The sequence below is a fragment of the Centropristis striata genome, chromosome 4 (assembly GCF_030273125.1).
Source record: "Centropristis striata isolate RG_2023a ecotype Rhode Island chromosome 4, C.striata_1.0, whole genome shotgun sequence".
Lineage (NCBI taxonomy): Eukaryota > Metazoa > Chordata > Actinopteri > Perciformes > Serranidae > Centropristis > Centropristis striata.
Genome location: NC_081520.1, coordinates 13,619,756 through 13,635,691, shown reverse-complemented (window position 1 = coordinate 13,635,691; position 15,936 = coordinate 13,619,756). Strand labels below are relative to the sequence as shown.

Below are 15,936 nucleotides of genomic sequence, written 5' to 3'. Positions count from 1 at the left end.
GATCACAGATATAAGACAATGAAAACAACTAGTTCAGACAGTTTCACAGTTGCTCCTATCCGAGTTCATTTCTTGTATAACACCTGACCCAGTGAAACACATCAACACAACTAAACAAAGTATGATCAAACTTAGATTTGGCTTCACATTCAATCAGGATCATTTCTGGTGTTGCATTCCAAATGCAGGAAATGAACACGGCTGCTGGTGAATAAGTGTGCAGAGAGTACCTCCATTTGTGCGGTTATATCTAAGCTACCTCCCAAAGAGACGCATATTGCATTTTATATTTCAAAAGTAATTACATTACAGTATGTTGCTATGGTGCTCTGTCAGGAGAAGTCACGGTCATTTTTGCTTGCCTCGTCAGAGGCAGGGCTGCATGCAGCTCCAGTCTAATGCAATCAAGTTTCTCAAACTGAAGATAAAGCAGATGTGCTCCCAAACAGCCTGACTGGAGTGAATGTGAGGATGAAGAAAGCTCCAATATGGAAAAGAAAAGTGTGGAGGGTGTCTTGCTTTCTTCATTACTTGGAGTGTGCCTCTTAGAGATACTCAGCTTTCACTGAGTGCCACAGCAGAAGCATTCAGAAGGAAAACGTTTAAAATATTTTTTCTATCTTGGCACAGCTAATTCAAAATATACTAACAAGGAACATTATCAGATTTTTTTAGCAATTTCTAGTAAGGTGAAAACGCGAGTAAACACTTTAATCTACATGGGTTGAGATATGCTCTCATGACACTTTGTGGTGTTGCTTGTCTCTTCAAATAATATTTTGCAGAAGATGTGTCTAATAAGTTTTAGTCAGTGGGTGAAGAAGCACAATGCCAACCCACATCTGCTTCTTCTTCTGCCTTCTTATGTAATTGTATGAATTTCCATCACATCATTTAACAGCTATGAGGAAGATTGGCTTCCCCCTATCTATCATCCACTTGTCACTCCATCAAGGAATAATCATTAGAATCTAATGAAACACTTCACTGCATGAATGTGTCTGACATCCAAATATGCAGAACTCTGGCCTCGAGGCAAAGCAATGCAATGTTCAATAACACTGTTCACAGCTGACTGCATGCCCAACCAGCAGGTAATTGTAGGTGTGTGCTGTGGGTTTGGGAGGGATATTATTTGGCAGATCAGCACAGAGCTCCAGCAGTTTGAACAATGCTGTCAATCAAGTAGCAGTCACCTGCAACTGACAAACAGTTCTCAGGTATGACTCTAATCTGTGGGAAATAAAGCCTCCTGAATTGTGCAATGGCACTGTGGCGTAATTTAAGAATACATTTACGAGTATTAATGATGCTTCAGTTTAGCTGCAATTATAATTTAGCTTTATCCAGTGTATTGATGAGAGTAATGATGTGACAATTTATCTTCATAACACTGCTGCTCACTGAACTCTGGAGTGACAGATGGTATTACATGGGGTAATTTGATATTATTCAACTGCAGAAAACAAATAAACACACAAATTAGAACAGGAAATGAACAATGGATTAATGCAGTAGCCACTACAGCTGGGTATCGAACCACAATCATTTTCAGAAGACTGATGTGTCTGTAGCACTATGTATCAAAACCGATTTCAAAGTACAGAAAACTGGCATTGAAGGCTTTGTCAGATTTGTACTATATAAACTATATTTTTGTTTTTGTATTATTGAAATAAAGTTATTGTTTGACCAACTGTTTGTGGAAGCATTGAATAGGAAGAAGAAGGATTTTCTTGAAAAACATCATATTGGCATTGGTACCGAAACAACGGTATTGTATGAAAACATTTTAAATGATGCTCAGCATTACTTACCATACACACAGCCTGTGTGGTACACAACCACACCCACTGGACCAACACCTCAGAGAGACACACACACAGCCCTAATATACAATGAACGAGTCTCTAGAGACTGTGCTGCTACCTCTGATCCATAATTGAACAAAAGGGCAGACCAAGCAGAGAGGAGAAGTGTGGGGGCCTCTGTCCCTCCCTGCTACACTAGCTGTGAACTTTTGGAGGTAAGAGCCCCGGGGTTCCAAGGACAACTGTCAGGAGACACGGGCTGTGAACTCATGCTAATGAAGGCAGCTCAGCCCTGTAAACAGCATGGGAGGATGTCACTGGAATACATTACAATACATAACTGTCTCCCCAGGGCAGGAGGTTTGCACATGGCTCAGCCGTGATCACCCACTCACACACACATGCATACACACACACACACACACGCACACACACACACACATCCCGTGGCTCTCTCAGCCCACCTGGATGCCCCAACAGGCCGGAGCAGCCAAAAGCAGACAAGTGCTGCTGAGATGATGGTGGCAAGACACACAACTGAGCTGTTTGTGCAAAACGTTCTGGGTTTGCTGAAATGTGAAGAAGGGCTCCAGAGCAGTTGGAGCTCATTTTTCAAATTCACAACACACTATCAAAGTCGTCCACGATTTTTGAGCGTTTCAGAGTAACTTCCTTTTTTTCTTTTTTCAAAGTTCCCCTCCTCTCCCACTACAAACACAGCACACGCATGCCTTGAAAAGCTGAAAATTGATACAAACTGTTGAGAACTGAGATGGCAAAGTGAGGCTCTTAGTCAGAATGTCGGCGCTTTGAGGGAAACAAGAGGGAATGAGGGAGCTCAGACAGGAATGTGACTGTTTTCAGGTCAGTGAGCTGCAGTTTGCATGCGCAAGAGAGAGAAAGAGACAGCGAAAGAGAAGGGGGTGGTAAACAAGTAAACCAGGCCACAGTTTGTGGTAGAGTGATCTGCTGCCTTTTCCTCTTCAATCAAAGAGCAAAAATATTGCTGAACTTTATCTCCCATGGAGGGTTGTGGGGCATTAGTGTCATTGTGTCTGAGCTCTTGTGATTTGGCAGCGTTAGCAGGACTCTCGCTACTGCACAGCTTGATGCATTTTTGATCCACCATATTTAGAAAGACTTTCACTGCAACACTGTGCTCATGACCCGCTCTTATGAGTTCATCAACCTTCAAAGTCTAATCCAAGCAGAAACTTAAATTATTAAATGAAAATGTTTTATTAATAAAATAACCCACTTTAATTTAGACATAATATAGTATGTGACTAGTGTTTGTGTTGAAACGTGCTATAAAGACGAGGGCTAAACAATAATTCAATATGAATCCTGGAGTGTATTCTACTATTTTTTATTGTCCGACTTCAGTATTCAGAGAAAGTTATAATTATATCTAACTAGTTACTCAAATTTCTATTTTAATGGGAATGTAAATCCAATATTCACTCTCCTTACAGCTCTGTTTTGCTCGTTACCAACTCCTGTGATTAGGAGCTCTTAAAAGGATAGTTTGGATATTTTTAGGTGGTAGTATGATGCACTTATTCAGAGTTAGTGTGGCGGTTAGCACACCACCATTCCCCATTGGACAGCAAGGTAAAGTGGTCAAATATTACAGTGTAAACTTAGACTGACTGATTTTTTAGGTATCTAAATAAAGTTTTGCTGCTGCCCCCATCCACAACAGTACATTATTCAGCTGGCATGAGGATGTGATAATTCTCTGTGGGTTCATCACTATGGCTGAATACTTTCACTTACAAGTAATTGTAATTGATAATGTATAAGTAATGTGTATGCATATGTAATGTATGTAATTTATTGCTAATATCAAAATATTCATTACAGCTGCTTGAAAATTGTAATAATGGTTTCAACTACATGGCACAGACCTTGAGATCATGAAAATATTTTGGGGTTTCAAACAGAAGGCACCTTTTTAAAAGAGTCGTTAATTATGAGCACTATACTGTAGTGTCTACCATACAAAGCACATATGGCTATAAAATGTATAAGCCTCTCTAATGCAGAAACCAGTAAGCCTCTTTAAGCTTATAGTCAAGTGCAAACTATGTGCTGAGACAATACTGTACCAAATAAACGGGGAGTGAACTTACATAACGTATTTGGGTGCATTTCAGGAAGTGACAATCAGCATTTTCCACTCCTTACATTCCACCTCACGAGTTTAGACTGTGCACATGATTTCTCAGCTATTAAATATGATATTATTTTACAGTCTGGGCCTTAATAAGGAAATCTCCTGCCATCAGAGCCAGCTGCCCCCACTTGCCCCCCTTTCTCTTTGTCATACTGAAGTGCATGGCCAAGAGGCCTTGGTACCTTTGAGAGATCTCTGAAGTTCCCTGGCAAGGTCAGGTCCAGTTCCTCTGAGTCGTAGTTGGTGAGGACCCAGGGAAAGACCGGGTACTGGTTCAGGTCATTGTATGTCCTCCCTAGACACACAGAGCAGACAGAAATCTGTGAGTGATGAAGGATTGGAAGGGAACAGAGAGGTTGAAAGCAGGGCAGGGTACACTTGAGGCTTCAGTTACATTGGGGGATCAGCATGCAACATTCCAACAAGCCCCCAATCTCAGAGCCCTCAATCAGACGCACTTCCTGTCTCATACAGCGTCTGCCAGAGAAACACATAAACTAATGGCAATCTCTCCCTGCTATGAGAGAATGCTTTCTGTCCCTATGCATTTTCCTTCAGTGTACTCTATCAATGGACTGTGGGAGTTACAGGAGGCCTGAGGACGCTGTCTTTAAGTTTAGAGAGAATATAGTACATCTAAGATGTGAGGAGTGGATGCAATTAGAGGGATATAGATTCTTCTGAGAGCCATGACTTTCAAATGCTTGAAATGTCACTGCAAGTCTGATGTGCTGACTGGCCAGATGTGAATTTCCTCTATGGTCTTGCAGTGGGGATATGGTTTTCAGATGGCAAAATGTGTCAGAGGAAATCCATGGGAAAAGCCCAGAGCATGTACCATGTTGTCATTAATGCTCTACTTTTCTTTTGAAGATGACACTGATACAGCTGTGAGGTCAGGTGGTGGCCAGTTATAATCCAGGATTGGGACAGGGTTGCTATAGATGGTTTTGTTGGAATTTTTACTGCTGGTAATAAATCAAGTTAAAAAATGTAGGCTCAAAGCAACAATATTTTATTTAATCCACTGAGAAAAATGAAACCAAACTGTAAAAGGCAGCAGCACTAATTCTAACATCTGACCACAATCCAATGACATCCTTTACTCATAGTATAAAAGAGTTATCACTTTTTCTCCAAATGCATTTCACATGATTTTACATTTTTTTCTGATGTTGCTATTGACTCGTATATACCACACACCACCCTGACACTAATACTTTATACTGTTATGCTAAAATAAAGAGGTGGCAACTCTACGGTCAAAATAATAAAACCTGTTTTATTACATCTTAGAGAAAGCTCATACAATGAAATGGGATCATCAATACAAACACTTCCTAAATCTGCTTGCTGGTGCCATAAAGTTTTCAATGATTACCTAAAATATGTATTAAATAATCTGAATCTAGCTGAGCGAGTGATAATGTGCGACAGGCTGGTCAATTGGAAGGTTTCTGCAGAATATCAAGCGTCTGAGGGGAAGCTAGAGACCATAATTACCCAGGTTAATGCAACATATAGTGAAAAGGAAGCAGCAAGCCAAGTGTGGAAGTAGAGTTGGGTGCGTTGGTGTGCTTCGACCTACTGGTGCTGGGGCCTGAGTTGGGGTGGCAGGATGTTAATAACAGTGGAATAGTGTTTAATTAGAAGACCATTTCCCGTTCGCACCTCTTCCCAGCACTTCACCCCCCGCCTGTCTGCAGCCCCACACTATTCTGACATCCTTGTCAGCCCAGGTCATTACCAGGGATTTTTAATGAATTTTGGGCATGTTTTTCTGTCTGCCTTACATCTAATTAGCTGACAATAATGTATCGAACTCAAGCACGAGCTAAAAATAAATATGCATGAATATGCAGCGCGAGAGAGGATGACACCTCTCAGAGCAGAGTAGCGTGCAGTCGCTCTCGCCTTCCCTGTTAGTTGCAGTTGAGATCAGAGAGTCGACAACAGAACCTCTCAACTCCGCAGACACACATGTGTACACTCTCACAAAGCCAGGCACTAATTATCTGGCAAAATCTGCTGTGGCTGCTCTTTGCTTCAAACAGCACACTCACATGAACAGTGAAGTCTACCACATTGAGCACCACTTAAGGTTACCATGGATTCTTAAACAAATACGACATACCTGAGGCCACTTATAGTATGTTTCCAGTGCCACTGACACATAAAGTTTATTGATCATGATAGCTAAACTTAAAGTCATAAGACTCTAATGGTGAAGAGATTCGCATAGATAATAGAATAAAACTTTCACTTTCACTGGTTGTGAATTTTGCCCAGATAAGGAAGAAAACAAATCAGAATCGATCTATTTAAGTGATGGCTGTGAAAAAGAGAATACATTACTTCCATACTTATGGCTCTTTCGAAGTTTCACTCAGAAATCACACCACTGCAAAAAGTAAAACACCACAGGAATCCTCACCTGAAATAGTGTTGAGAAACATGAGGTACTCAAAGTTGGAGATCTCTCTCCTTTGCCAGCGCTGGGTCATGTTGGAGGATTTGAAAAGCTGACGAGGGGTTGCCAGGGAGATGCGCCTGGAAAAAACATTTAGACATCAAATCAGGAAACAGAAGGTTGGTGTGAGTTACAATATTTGAAGACATATATCCTTAATCATTTAAATGGAAAAAGCATAAACTGTAAATGAAACAATGCTTACATATAAAGGATTAGCTACATTACAGAAACTGGTGCAAGAATGATGGCATTTAATAGCTGACTTTGTCTAGAATGTCAGATTCGGAATTAATATACTGAGATATACTACAAATGAGAGAATAATTATGGCACCAAATGCAAGGCATTCACAATTACACAATTTTGATTCCAATAGACTGAATGAAAGGTAGATTAATTTACTGTGTTAATTCAGGATGGCTCGTTTTACATCCACTCAATTAACATAAGACTTAAGGAAATGGTGCTTGTTTTGTAACAGTAACAATGGGCCTGTTAGTAGAGGGTCTACGGGGAATATGTGGTTTTTGCTGTGGTCAGTGGCCGGGCTGCAGCCCTGCTGTATAGAGTCTTCTGTCAAAGAATTAGGCCAGTTCAGTCAGGGTCAGTGCACATCCACTTCAATAACTGGAGCAATGGGACTTCAAATGACTCTGCTGCTGGCCAGGCTGCACAGATGCTCCAACACACAACATAGAGGAGCTAACATCGGCCATGAAGACATTACAATAAAATAAATATTTAACAGTGTTCAATTTATTTTATCTTGGCATACGAACCCACCTGGCTTGTGGAAGTCCATAGCTGGTGCCGACTCCAACTCGAGGAAGACTGTAGACCACTTTCTTTACTGTGGCTTGGTCAGGAAAGTTGAACATTACTGATGCTGTGAAACAGAGAGAGAGGTCCCTTAGTGATGAAGAACAGGAGGAGGATGGATTTTAAATGCTGTAATTGGCACTTCCACTTACTTCTGTTGGCCATAAAGACCTCCATCGCTGTGTTCTGCAGGAGATAGCGTCTAGAGAATACCGCCCGAATCTCACTGAACATCCACTTCCCATGTAAACCCTCAGTGTATGCTAAGACCTACAAGGACAGAAAGGAGAGAGAAAAATGTCCTTGAGATATAATAACTGTACAGTATAAAACCAGAGAAAGATAACGGATTTGGTGAGATATGGACACAAAAGCAATCAGTGACTCAATTATTTTTTCCAAACTTTGTTAAATGAGCCAAATTCTACAAAAGCGATATCACACTTAACATTTGCTTGACCATTAAAAAGTTGGCAACTGTTGCACTTGTTAGTACTTCTTTGTGAACTGTCAGCAATAGTTGTTAAGACATTGCAACATCAGTCTAGTATTTATTATTTCACAAAAAAGGGATAAAAAGCTGCTGCTTGAAAGCTAATTCATACTGTATTATCATTAGGCTACTAAAATCAATTTTTAACCAAGAGTAAGTGTATTTGAAATGTAATATCAATATCACAAAATTATTGGTTCATTAATTCCTTATTTAAAAAAAAAAACACCACTGAGACATTAAACCATGTTTCAAGACACTTGTATACATAATGAGGCTCTCTCTCAAAATTTTTTTCACACTTTGCGGTTGGTCTATAAAACTCAAGTGGTCAAAAAAGGACCCCCTGGGCTAGTGACACATAAATAATCAATAAAAAAACCCCATCATGCCAAGTAGAGGAGAAAGCAGACAAAGGATCATTAGTGTATGCAGCACCACTGGGACTGCAGGTCCACACACATAAAACCAAGACAGTTGTTCTGACAGGTGAGAATGGTCCCCTCACACACCTCCCCCTCCCCCCTCCTATCTCACTTCCCTCTGACTGAACAATTTTGTCCAACAGTGTGACCCAGGGAGCAACCTCATCAACTCCCCAGGTTATAATCACACATAGGTTCAGTACAGGGAGAGTGTGTGAGAGAGAATAAAGATATAACAGGGTAGTAAGAAGGTGAGGCCCTACAGTACATTAGTGTGTGTGTGTGGGTGTCTGTATGCGTGTGTGGGGGTGATTGAGGTGGAGTAGGCAGGGAGGGAGGGAAGCCAGAGTGAGATGTTCAGCTGGGTTAGGTCTGATGCTAATGCTCATTTAAAATAGTGACAGGCTGGAAGAGTGCAGCGCGAGCCGGGCTGCCTTAATTTCTCCCTGGAATAGCTCATGCCCGACCTCCGTGCCACATTCAAAATCTCTGGAGCTCAATTAAAATTGGATTAGGTGGAGATGCTGGATGTGCAGCACAGCATCTCTGGTGCTCTCCTCCCAGTAATGCCCTGCCTGACACCTCTGCAACCCCCAACTCAAACAGTTGTCATAGAGACAGCGCGGCCCAGAGGAGGCAGCATGCTGACTGAAGAGGGAGTAGAAAAGGAAGGGAGGTGAGATGGAGGGATGGCTATGGAGCTGCGGGTGCACTGCTGAGGGCCAGCAGCAGCTCACAAGGAGGCAGGGTAGCTCTAACACCCCCTCACACCCCTGCTCTGCAGCCAGATGTTGTGGAAGGAGTCTTCTGAGGACCATGCTGAAAGGCAAGTCATACAGATATGCATCATGGGAAGGCTACAACAGCTTACTCCATCAAGGCACTAGCAAGCTGTTATCTGAATACATAGTGAGTTATTCAGATGTCTAGAGAATTTAAATGGTTTGTCATTTTCAGCAAAGTCTCTATTCATTTTATCATTTTACTATTTTAACAGGATCATAAATTTGACTCCTAAATTCTTCATTTAGTATATCATGTATTATAAAAATAAATGGGATGTCACTTCAGGTTCTTAAGAATTGAAAATAAAAGCAGCTATAAAATTGTAACTGAATGTCAATATAATATTTTTTAGCAATGGCTGTTTCTTGTTACCCAGCTAAAGTGAACATTTTGCTGCCATGACAAAGTACAGGCCAAAGGGCTAGCTGTCAACAAAACAGAGGCTAAAGAGGAGAAAAAAGAGCTGATTTCAAACAGCCCAGATCAAAAAATTTGTCATAACAACAAAGCTTTGGTCTAAACCAACATGCAGGGGCCCCTGTAGACTTGGAGATTTGACAAAGCCCAGCCCTCATTTTTGGAGGCCCAGCTGTAAAAAATGCCATTTAATGAACCTGTCTGCTGAAGCTGTCCCCTGCCTGTCAGAGGTGTCAGCCAGTGACAAGCGCTGGGGACGGCCGCCTCCAGTCACAGACAGGCCTGCCAGCTGGAGACTTCGGCCCCAATCTAATCACGCCACCAGGAAGGGACCGGCGCTCTGCTCTTGGTCTGTCACGCTCAGGGCTGGGGGAGCAGTGAGGGGGCGGGTGGAGGGGTCTGGTATGGCCGACAAGCGCAGCCTTTTGTTTCCACACAGGTCCCTCTACGCAGGCTCATTAAGAGCCACAGGCGCATGCGCTGCTCTGCCAGCTGCAGGGAGGTATACCTCTACAGCATAATAGCCATAATGCAATTTAATGTCTCTGTCCTCTCTTTTCTTTATTCCCCTCCTCTTCTCTCCCTGATTTGACAGAGGGCAAACTGCATTCTGCCTGTAGAACATCACAGGTGGAGAATGGAAAAATATTGTGACAGATGAGCTGAGGAGAGGCACAGGTGACACCAGTGTTTAGGCTGAAACTCATATATGATAATGTGCAGATGCTCAAATGGAACACATCATACTTAAAAGCGATAGGGAGCCACTTCATGCATGGAAATAGATTATAATCATATGTGACTTCCAAATAGCTTTAACTCACATTGGCTGAGACACTATGACAGACGTTATTAATAAATCTAACGAAGCATTTTCTCTAAAACCTGATACAATTTTCTCCTATATGAGACAATACAATCCCCCTCCACTGCATTTATACCAAAACAGGAAAATAATATAATTCAGTGAGACCTCCAAGCCAGCATGACTGATATATTTATATGAGACTGTGGCGCACTCTGACAACCTGGTATCACAGCACCTCCGCTGCATTCATCTAAGATTTGTCTAATAGGCTTCCACTATAAAGCCTCACAACTGCATGGTCCCAGGCGGCCAGAGAGAACAGCGAAGTGGAAGAATAAGGGGAGGATACGAGAGGCAGTTTCATTTTGAGTGATATGACTACTCCCCCAGGAGCGAGTGGGATGGATTTCACACATGGCAATTTGGAGGATCAGCACACACTGCGTATACTTTATTCAATGGCTGACCCCAGGCAATATGGGCCAAATCTGTGAAGAGGTTGAGCAGTCGGAAAAGGCAGAGAAACAGCATAAAGCTTGGTAACAGGGAGAGCAGAGAGCAACTCTCAGCTAAGTGGAGGAGCATCACCAGCAAAAGACAATGTGGTAGGCTGGGTCACAAATACATTTTTTGTATCTAAATATTTTTTAAACTGAAACACACAAGAGGCTAAATCAGAGCTGGGCAGTTTATGACAATTCTTTTTTAAAAGAATAAAGATTACAAATATCTATTCAGAATAACAGGACATTGTTTCTGGAAAGAGATGATGCTGTTGGGTCTTTTTTAACACACATTTTCAATGAAAAAAAGAAAGAAAAACTATTTGTGTTAAATCCACTATGAGTAAGGGAGAACTAACGTTTTTTGTAGTTTGGGTAATCTGACCCTTGAAAAGAAAAATGTAGGATTAAACACAGTGTACTTATTTTTTCCTACAAATGATTCAGGTGCTCCACACACTGTAAAATTACACTAATAGTTTAACTTTATAAAGCTGCACAAACAGAAATCGTAGTTGTCTGACCAAGACATGCCCAAATCCCCACTTTTATTTCAGCTTTAATCCCTTTCCATCCTGCAAAATTTATGCCTGAGCATCAAAGCATGTTTCTCATCTGATCCCCCCTAAATGTGACAACTGTTATGAAATGTAGAAATACAGAAATGTAAAAGATTCCCACAGATTAAAAAAAAAAAAATCAGCATTCCACTTGGTTTCTCACTGTGAGAGCCATATCTCAACTTCAATAAAGTAGCAAGCTCCTAATGCAGGTATTGGGGGAAAACAAGATACAGATTTGCATAATCAGTGTCACTATACATTTGGGTGGTAGCTGGAGTGTGGCAAGATGACACAACTCGGGTGCTCTGGCAAGACCAGTGGGATAAAGGAGATGAATATGCATTATATATGCTGGCAGTTCACTGCCCCAAATGTCCAGCCAAGTTTGTCAATAACATTTATGTCATGGATGGTATTTCACGCACATTAGCAGGCCCTGCAGCGCTGTCTTCAACCCTGCCATAGTAGGACAGGTGGGTGGAGCTGCTTTCCTCGTATGCAATCTCTTCTTAAAGAGTTGAGGCTCTTTAAACATTCTTTATCTGTCTATGTTAAAATATAAAGCCTCAAAAAAAGCAATGAAAAAAAAATCCAAACAGCTACTCAAACTTTTGGTTTCCTGTAGCGATGATACATAAAGTTCTGCATCAGGCCATATGATGCTTGCAGAAGGCTTCAGTCAGGTTAGAAGAAACAATCTTTAAAAAATGTATTTCCTTGATGAGCTTACTAATATTCGTGAATCTACATGTAATTAAAAAACAAACAGATTTTATGTATTTTCTTGGGTTTATAAACTTAATTTAATAGCCCATAATTACTTGGGCATTCACACACAACCATTAATTTTTTAGACTTGTGTGTATAATTGCATGGAACTTGCAGGACCTTTTTACAGCAAAAATAAAATAATATTAAAACAAAACTATTTGAAAAAATGACACTTTTGAGGTCATCACAGCTAAAATTGCAGCTATAAAGGTGGATCATTGAAACTGATTTCAAACTGGTCCACGTTTCCAATAGTTTATGTTTGGCATAATATGTTGTGATGTGTTCCAATCGATAAATAATAGTGTTGCCTTCTATGAAACAATCACCTCCAGTTCGGGAGCAGATTATTGGGCTTCTTTGTGTCTCTATTAGTTATCTCAGTGTTGGAGGAACCAGAACATGGACTGAGCGGGACAGACTGTCAGACCCTGCTGCAGTAAAATGAAACATCATCTATGATGCAAAACTTACCTTTGTAGAAGTGTTACTTATGTTGATTTACATCAACTTGAGTCTTTTTCCAATAACTTTTGCATATAATATTTGTTACTATCATTATTATTTAGTCTTCTCCCTGTAAGTGGAAACTTAATTATAGCTTGCAAGCAAATTATAAATTGCAAGTGAAGAAACAAAAAAAGGAACACAACACACGTATAAAAATGCTCAAGTGATGACCCAGCCAGAGCCATATCCACACACATACATAAACACACTTAGTGAGCACATCATCCAGATAAACAGCTTGAGGATGCCTTCACTAAGGAGCTTGAGAGAAGGGATGCAGTCATTTGGTATGGGGTCTTTTCAGCAAGCTTTTCCTAATGGGACTTTTTCAGGGACTTGTCAGCCTTAAGATGACTGAAATCTTCCTGGCCTGGGTACCAGCTTCCTCTGGCTGCCACTGAGAGTGCCAAGCTGATCGCTTTAAATCCCACTTTTCTTCTTCTTCTTCTTTTTTTTTTTTGTTGGTGCGTGGGAGGGATAGGGGCTCAGAACAAGACAGAGAAGAAAAGAAAGAGACAAGGATGGAGAGGCGGAGAGACAGAGGAGGAGAGGACAGAAAGAGCAAGTGGTTAGACGAGAGGGCCTGATGAGCAATGAGCGCCTCACTCGTCCTCAATTAATCTTGTCTCTCTACCTTTGCTTTGCCGCTTCCCTCAGCACCAAGGTAATAACGACACCCTCATCCATTATCCTTTTATCCCTGTTATTCACTGGGAATTGCTTAATAATATGTTACAGATTTGGCCTCCTTCGTATAATTCTTTCTGTCATTCGCAGTATATCATCTGGAAAACACACAGCCCCCTTTCTGCTGGACGCTCTTTGAGGATTATCGTGGGTGACACCTTCGGGATGCAGCCAGAATCTGGAGCATCATTTTTTCAGGCATAAAGTGGAATTACCCTGACTTATCTGTCATTGCCAAAAGCACAACAAGCCATTCAGGGCCCAAGCAAAGGTGGAACAGGTTCTTATCGGCTTCTCTGAACGAGAGGGCTTGTAAATTTATGCTAATGAGGGCCTTTTGTCATCCAGGCTCACCCCTTGGGGCTGAACGGGGCTTGCAGGGGGATGATAATCTGGCTGTTGAGTGCACTAGATAATTTGTACTTTATCCTCATGTAATTATATAGTTTAAATCTTTTTACCAATGCTAATCCTACGACATGAGGAAGTGTCTTAACCGTGTCTATGGTTCTTAGCGGTGCTAGTTAGCGTGCATCTGACTCTCTCTCATAAAATCACGTAGGAGGAAGGCAGCACTGATATAATTACTCTGACTTTCTGTAGCCTGTGCTTCGAATCCTCATATCATTTTGATCCACCTTAGCAGGCAGGCAGGAAGCCAAGCTTGCAGCCTGGGGGTATGAGAGACAACTCAGAAAAGGTGAAAACATTGTAGCACGACTGAAAGAGCCCTCCCCGTTTTTGTCAAGAAAGAAAAAGATGGAGGACAGCAGAAAAATGGACTGAAAGGAGTAAAAGTAAGTGCAGAAGGGGCGGCTTTGCAGAGATTTTGAGGTCTCTCTGCTGTCCAGTGGGATTCCAGGCCATCTTGTGTGCCTGCCAAAGCCGACAGCCCCTGACAAGCTGCTTGGCGTGCTGTAATTTGACTAATTACATTGGATTAGACCATATTAATGCAAGCTGTTTTCTCCAGGGTCACTGACCCACCCAGTGTGTCCCTTGCTAGTTTCCCCCTATTTGGTATAAACAACGCATACACAAGAAAGAAAGATGACTCTTTGTTTCTTGAAATTATAAAACAATGAACATGCATCGATATCCCTGACAGTATTTTTATAATGGGAGAGAATGTGTTTCAAAGCATCCACAGCAGAAAACGCTATGAGATACAGCCTGCACTTTCCTGAGGCACATCATCACAGGATTCTTTGATAACAAACCAAATCCTTTGCCTGCTTTATCTCTCTGAAGGAAAAGAAAAACAAAATAAGGACTTTAATGAAACTCACAGAAGTCCCAGAGTTCACAAAATTGTTTTTTTTTGATGAAGATGAAGATGGGGGTAGGGGGGCAGAAGGGGGTCTCCACATCTCCACAACAACAGTGCTACATTTCATTTTAATTTTACTTTTATCTTAGCAAAATATCAGGATGAAATCTGAGTAATGATGTGTTGTTTTTATGTGTGGTTTGGTCATGCAGTTGTTTTTCTGAAAAAGTAGTGTGTTGGAATCCACAATTTAATATAAATAATAAAAAACATGTCACTTGATCTGCTTTAAAAATGAGTTGATATATTCAGGAAACCAGAGAGAATAGTTATTTGTAGAAAGAAGGAGGGAAACCAACCCTCATTTCCATTTGCAAAACTCAAAAATGAAAGGGGGGAAATGAGCCATAGAATATGTGTGTTTTAATACAAGTGCTCTCCCAATTGTACCAAATCAATTTGAGTTTTGCACAATGGAGAGGCAGCTTCACTGTTTGTATGTGCTCCTCTGCCTTGAACATGGTGTAATAATAGTCTTAAACCAGGCGTTATAAAGACAGAATACCAAAGAGGCTTACAGCCTTGGTTTCATGAAACATTTAGGCAAAAGTTCCAAGGGCTGAGGATGATGAAAGAAGGTAAGCTTGAAAATGGGCTTCTGGGATCCACAGCCCTTATTGTACAGAAGTCACATCGAATTAATACTGAGGGCCATTTGCAGCCTTTCTTCTCCTCAGCTTTTCAGAACGGATTAAGCTATGAAAACTCAGAAATTACTAAAGCACCTATTAGGCATTATGCTCACCCTTTCTCCTCTTTCCCTTTGAAAGTTATTGAATGTGCTTCGCTTCACTCGCACTTCAATTCTAGTTGTTTGCATACTTGAAAGAATGGCAATTTTATATAATGTGTCATGTAATATGTACTGCATATTTCCACTTGCATTAAAAGAAACCCATCCCTGCAACTAATACAACTCTGATTTAAAAAAAAGTTGGGATGCTGTGATGAAAACAATGCAATGAGTGGCAAATCCTTTGCAACTTGAAAACAATTGAATGGAGTACAAATAAGATATTTAATGCTCAATCTGGGAAACTATTTTTTACATACACATTCTGAATTTGATGCATTCTTTTTTATTTATCTTTTAAACAGTAACACATCTTTTTTGGAATATGGATTGTAATACCTTCCTCTATAATAAATTCTATAACCGAGTTATTTATCATTTTGTGGATCTATGTTGTAGCTGAGTTTGATGATGTAGGCCACAATATGCAGGCGGTATAATGAAAGCCTCTGAGAGTGTTTCCACACTGATGAAGGGCCCGTATTGCTAGAGCTCTCTCAGGCTCTCCGCACCCCTCTTGCTCTCTCAATGCCTCTTCAAAGAAGCACAGGGAGTGCATGAATTGTAA

General features: G+C 41.0%; 1 protein-coding gene across 4 annotated transcripts in view; it reads right to left on the bottom strand.

The window, feature by feature from the left end:
• nbeab (neurobeachin b) overlaps nucleotides 1–15,936 on the bottom strand; it is a 194,412-nt gene that overhangs the window by 29,179 nt on the left and 149,297 nt on the right. For all 4 annotated transcript variants that reach the window (XM_059331642.1, XM_059331641.1, XM_059331643.1 and 1 more), the window contains 4 exons: nucleotides 7,435–7,552; nucleotides 7,247–7,349; nucleotides 6,425–6,540; nucleotides 4,173–4,285 (listed from right to left, as the gene is read on the bottom strand). In XM_059331642.1, the coding sequence (XP_059187625.1) occupies nucleotides 4,173–4,285; nucleotides 6,425–6,540; nucleotides 7,247–7,349; nucleotides 7,435–7,552 (450 nt within the window). The remainder of the gene's footprint in view (nucleotides 1–4,172; nucleotides 4,286–6,424; nucleotides 6,541–7,246; nucleotides 7,350–7,434; nucleotides 7,553–15,936) is intronic.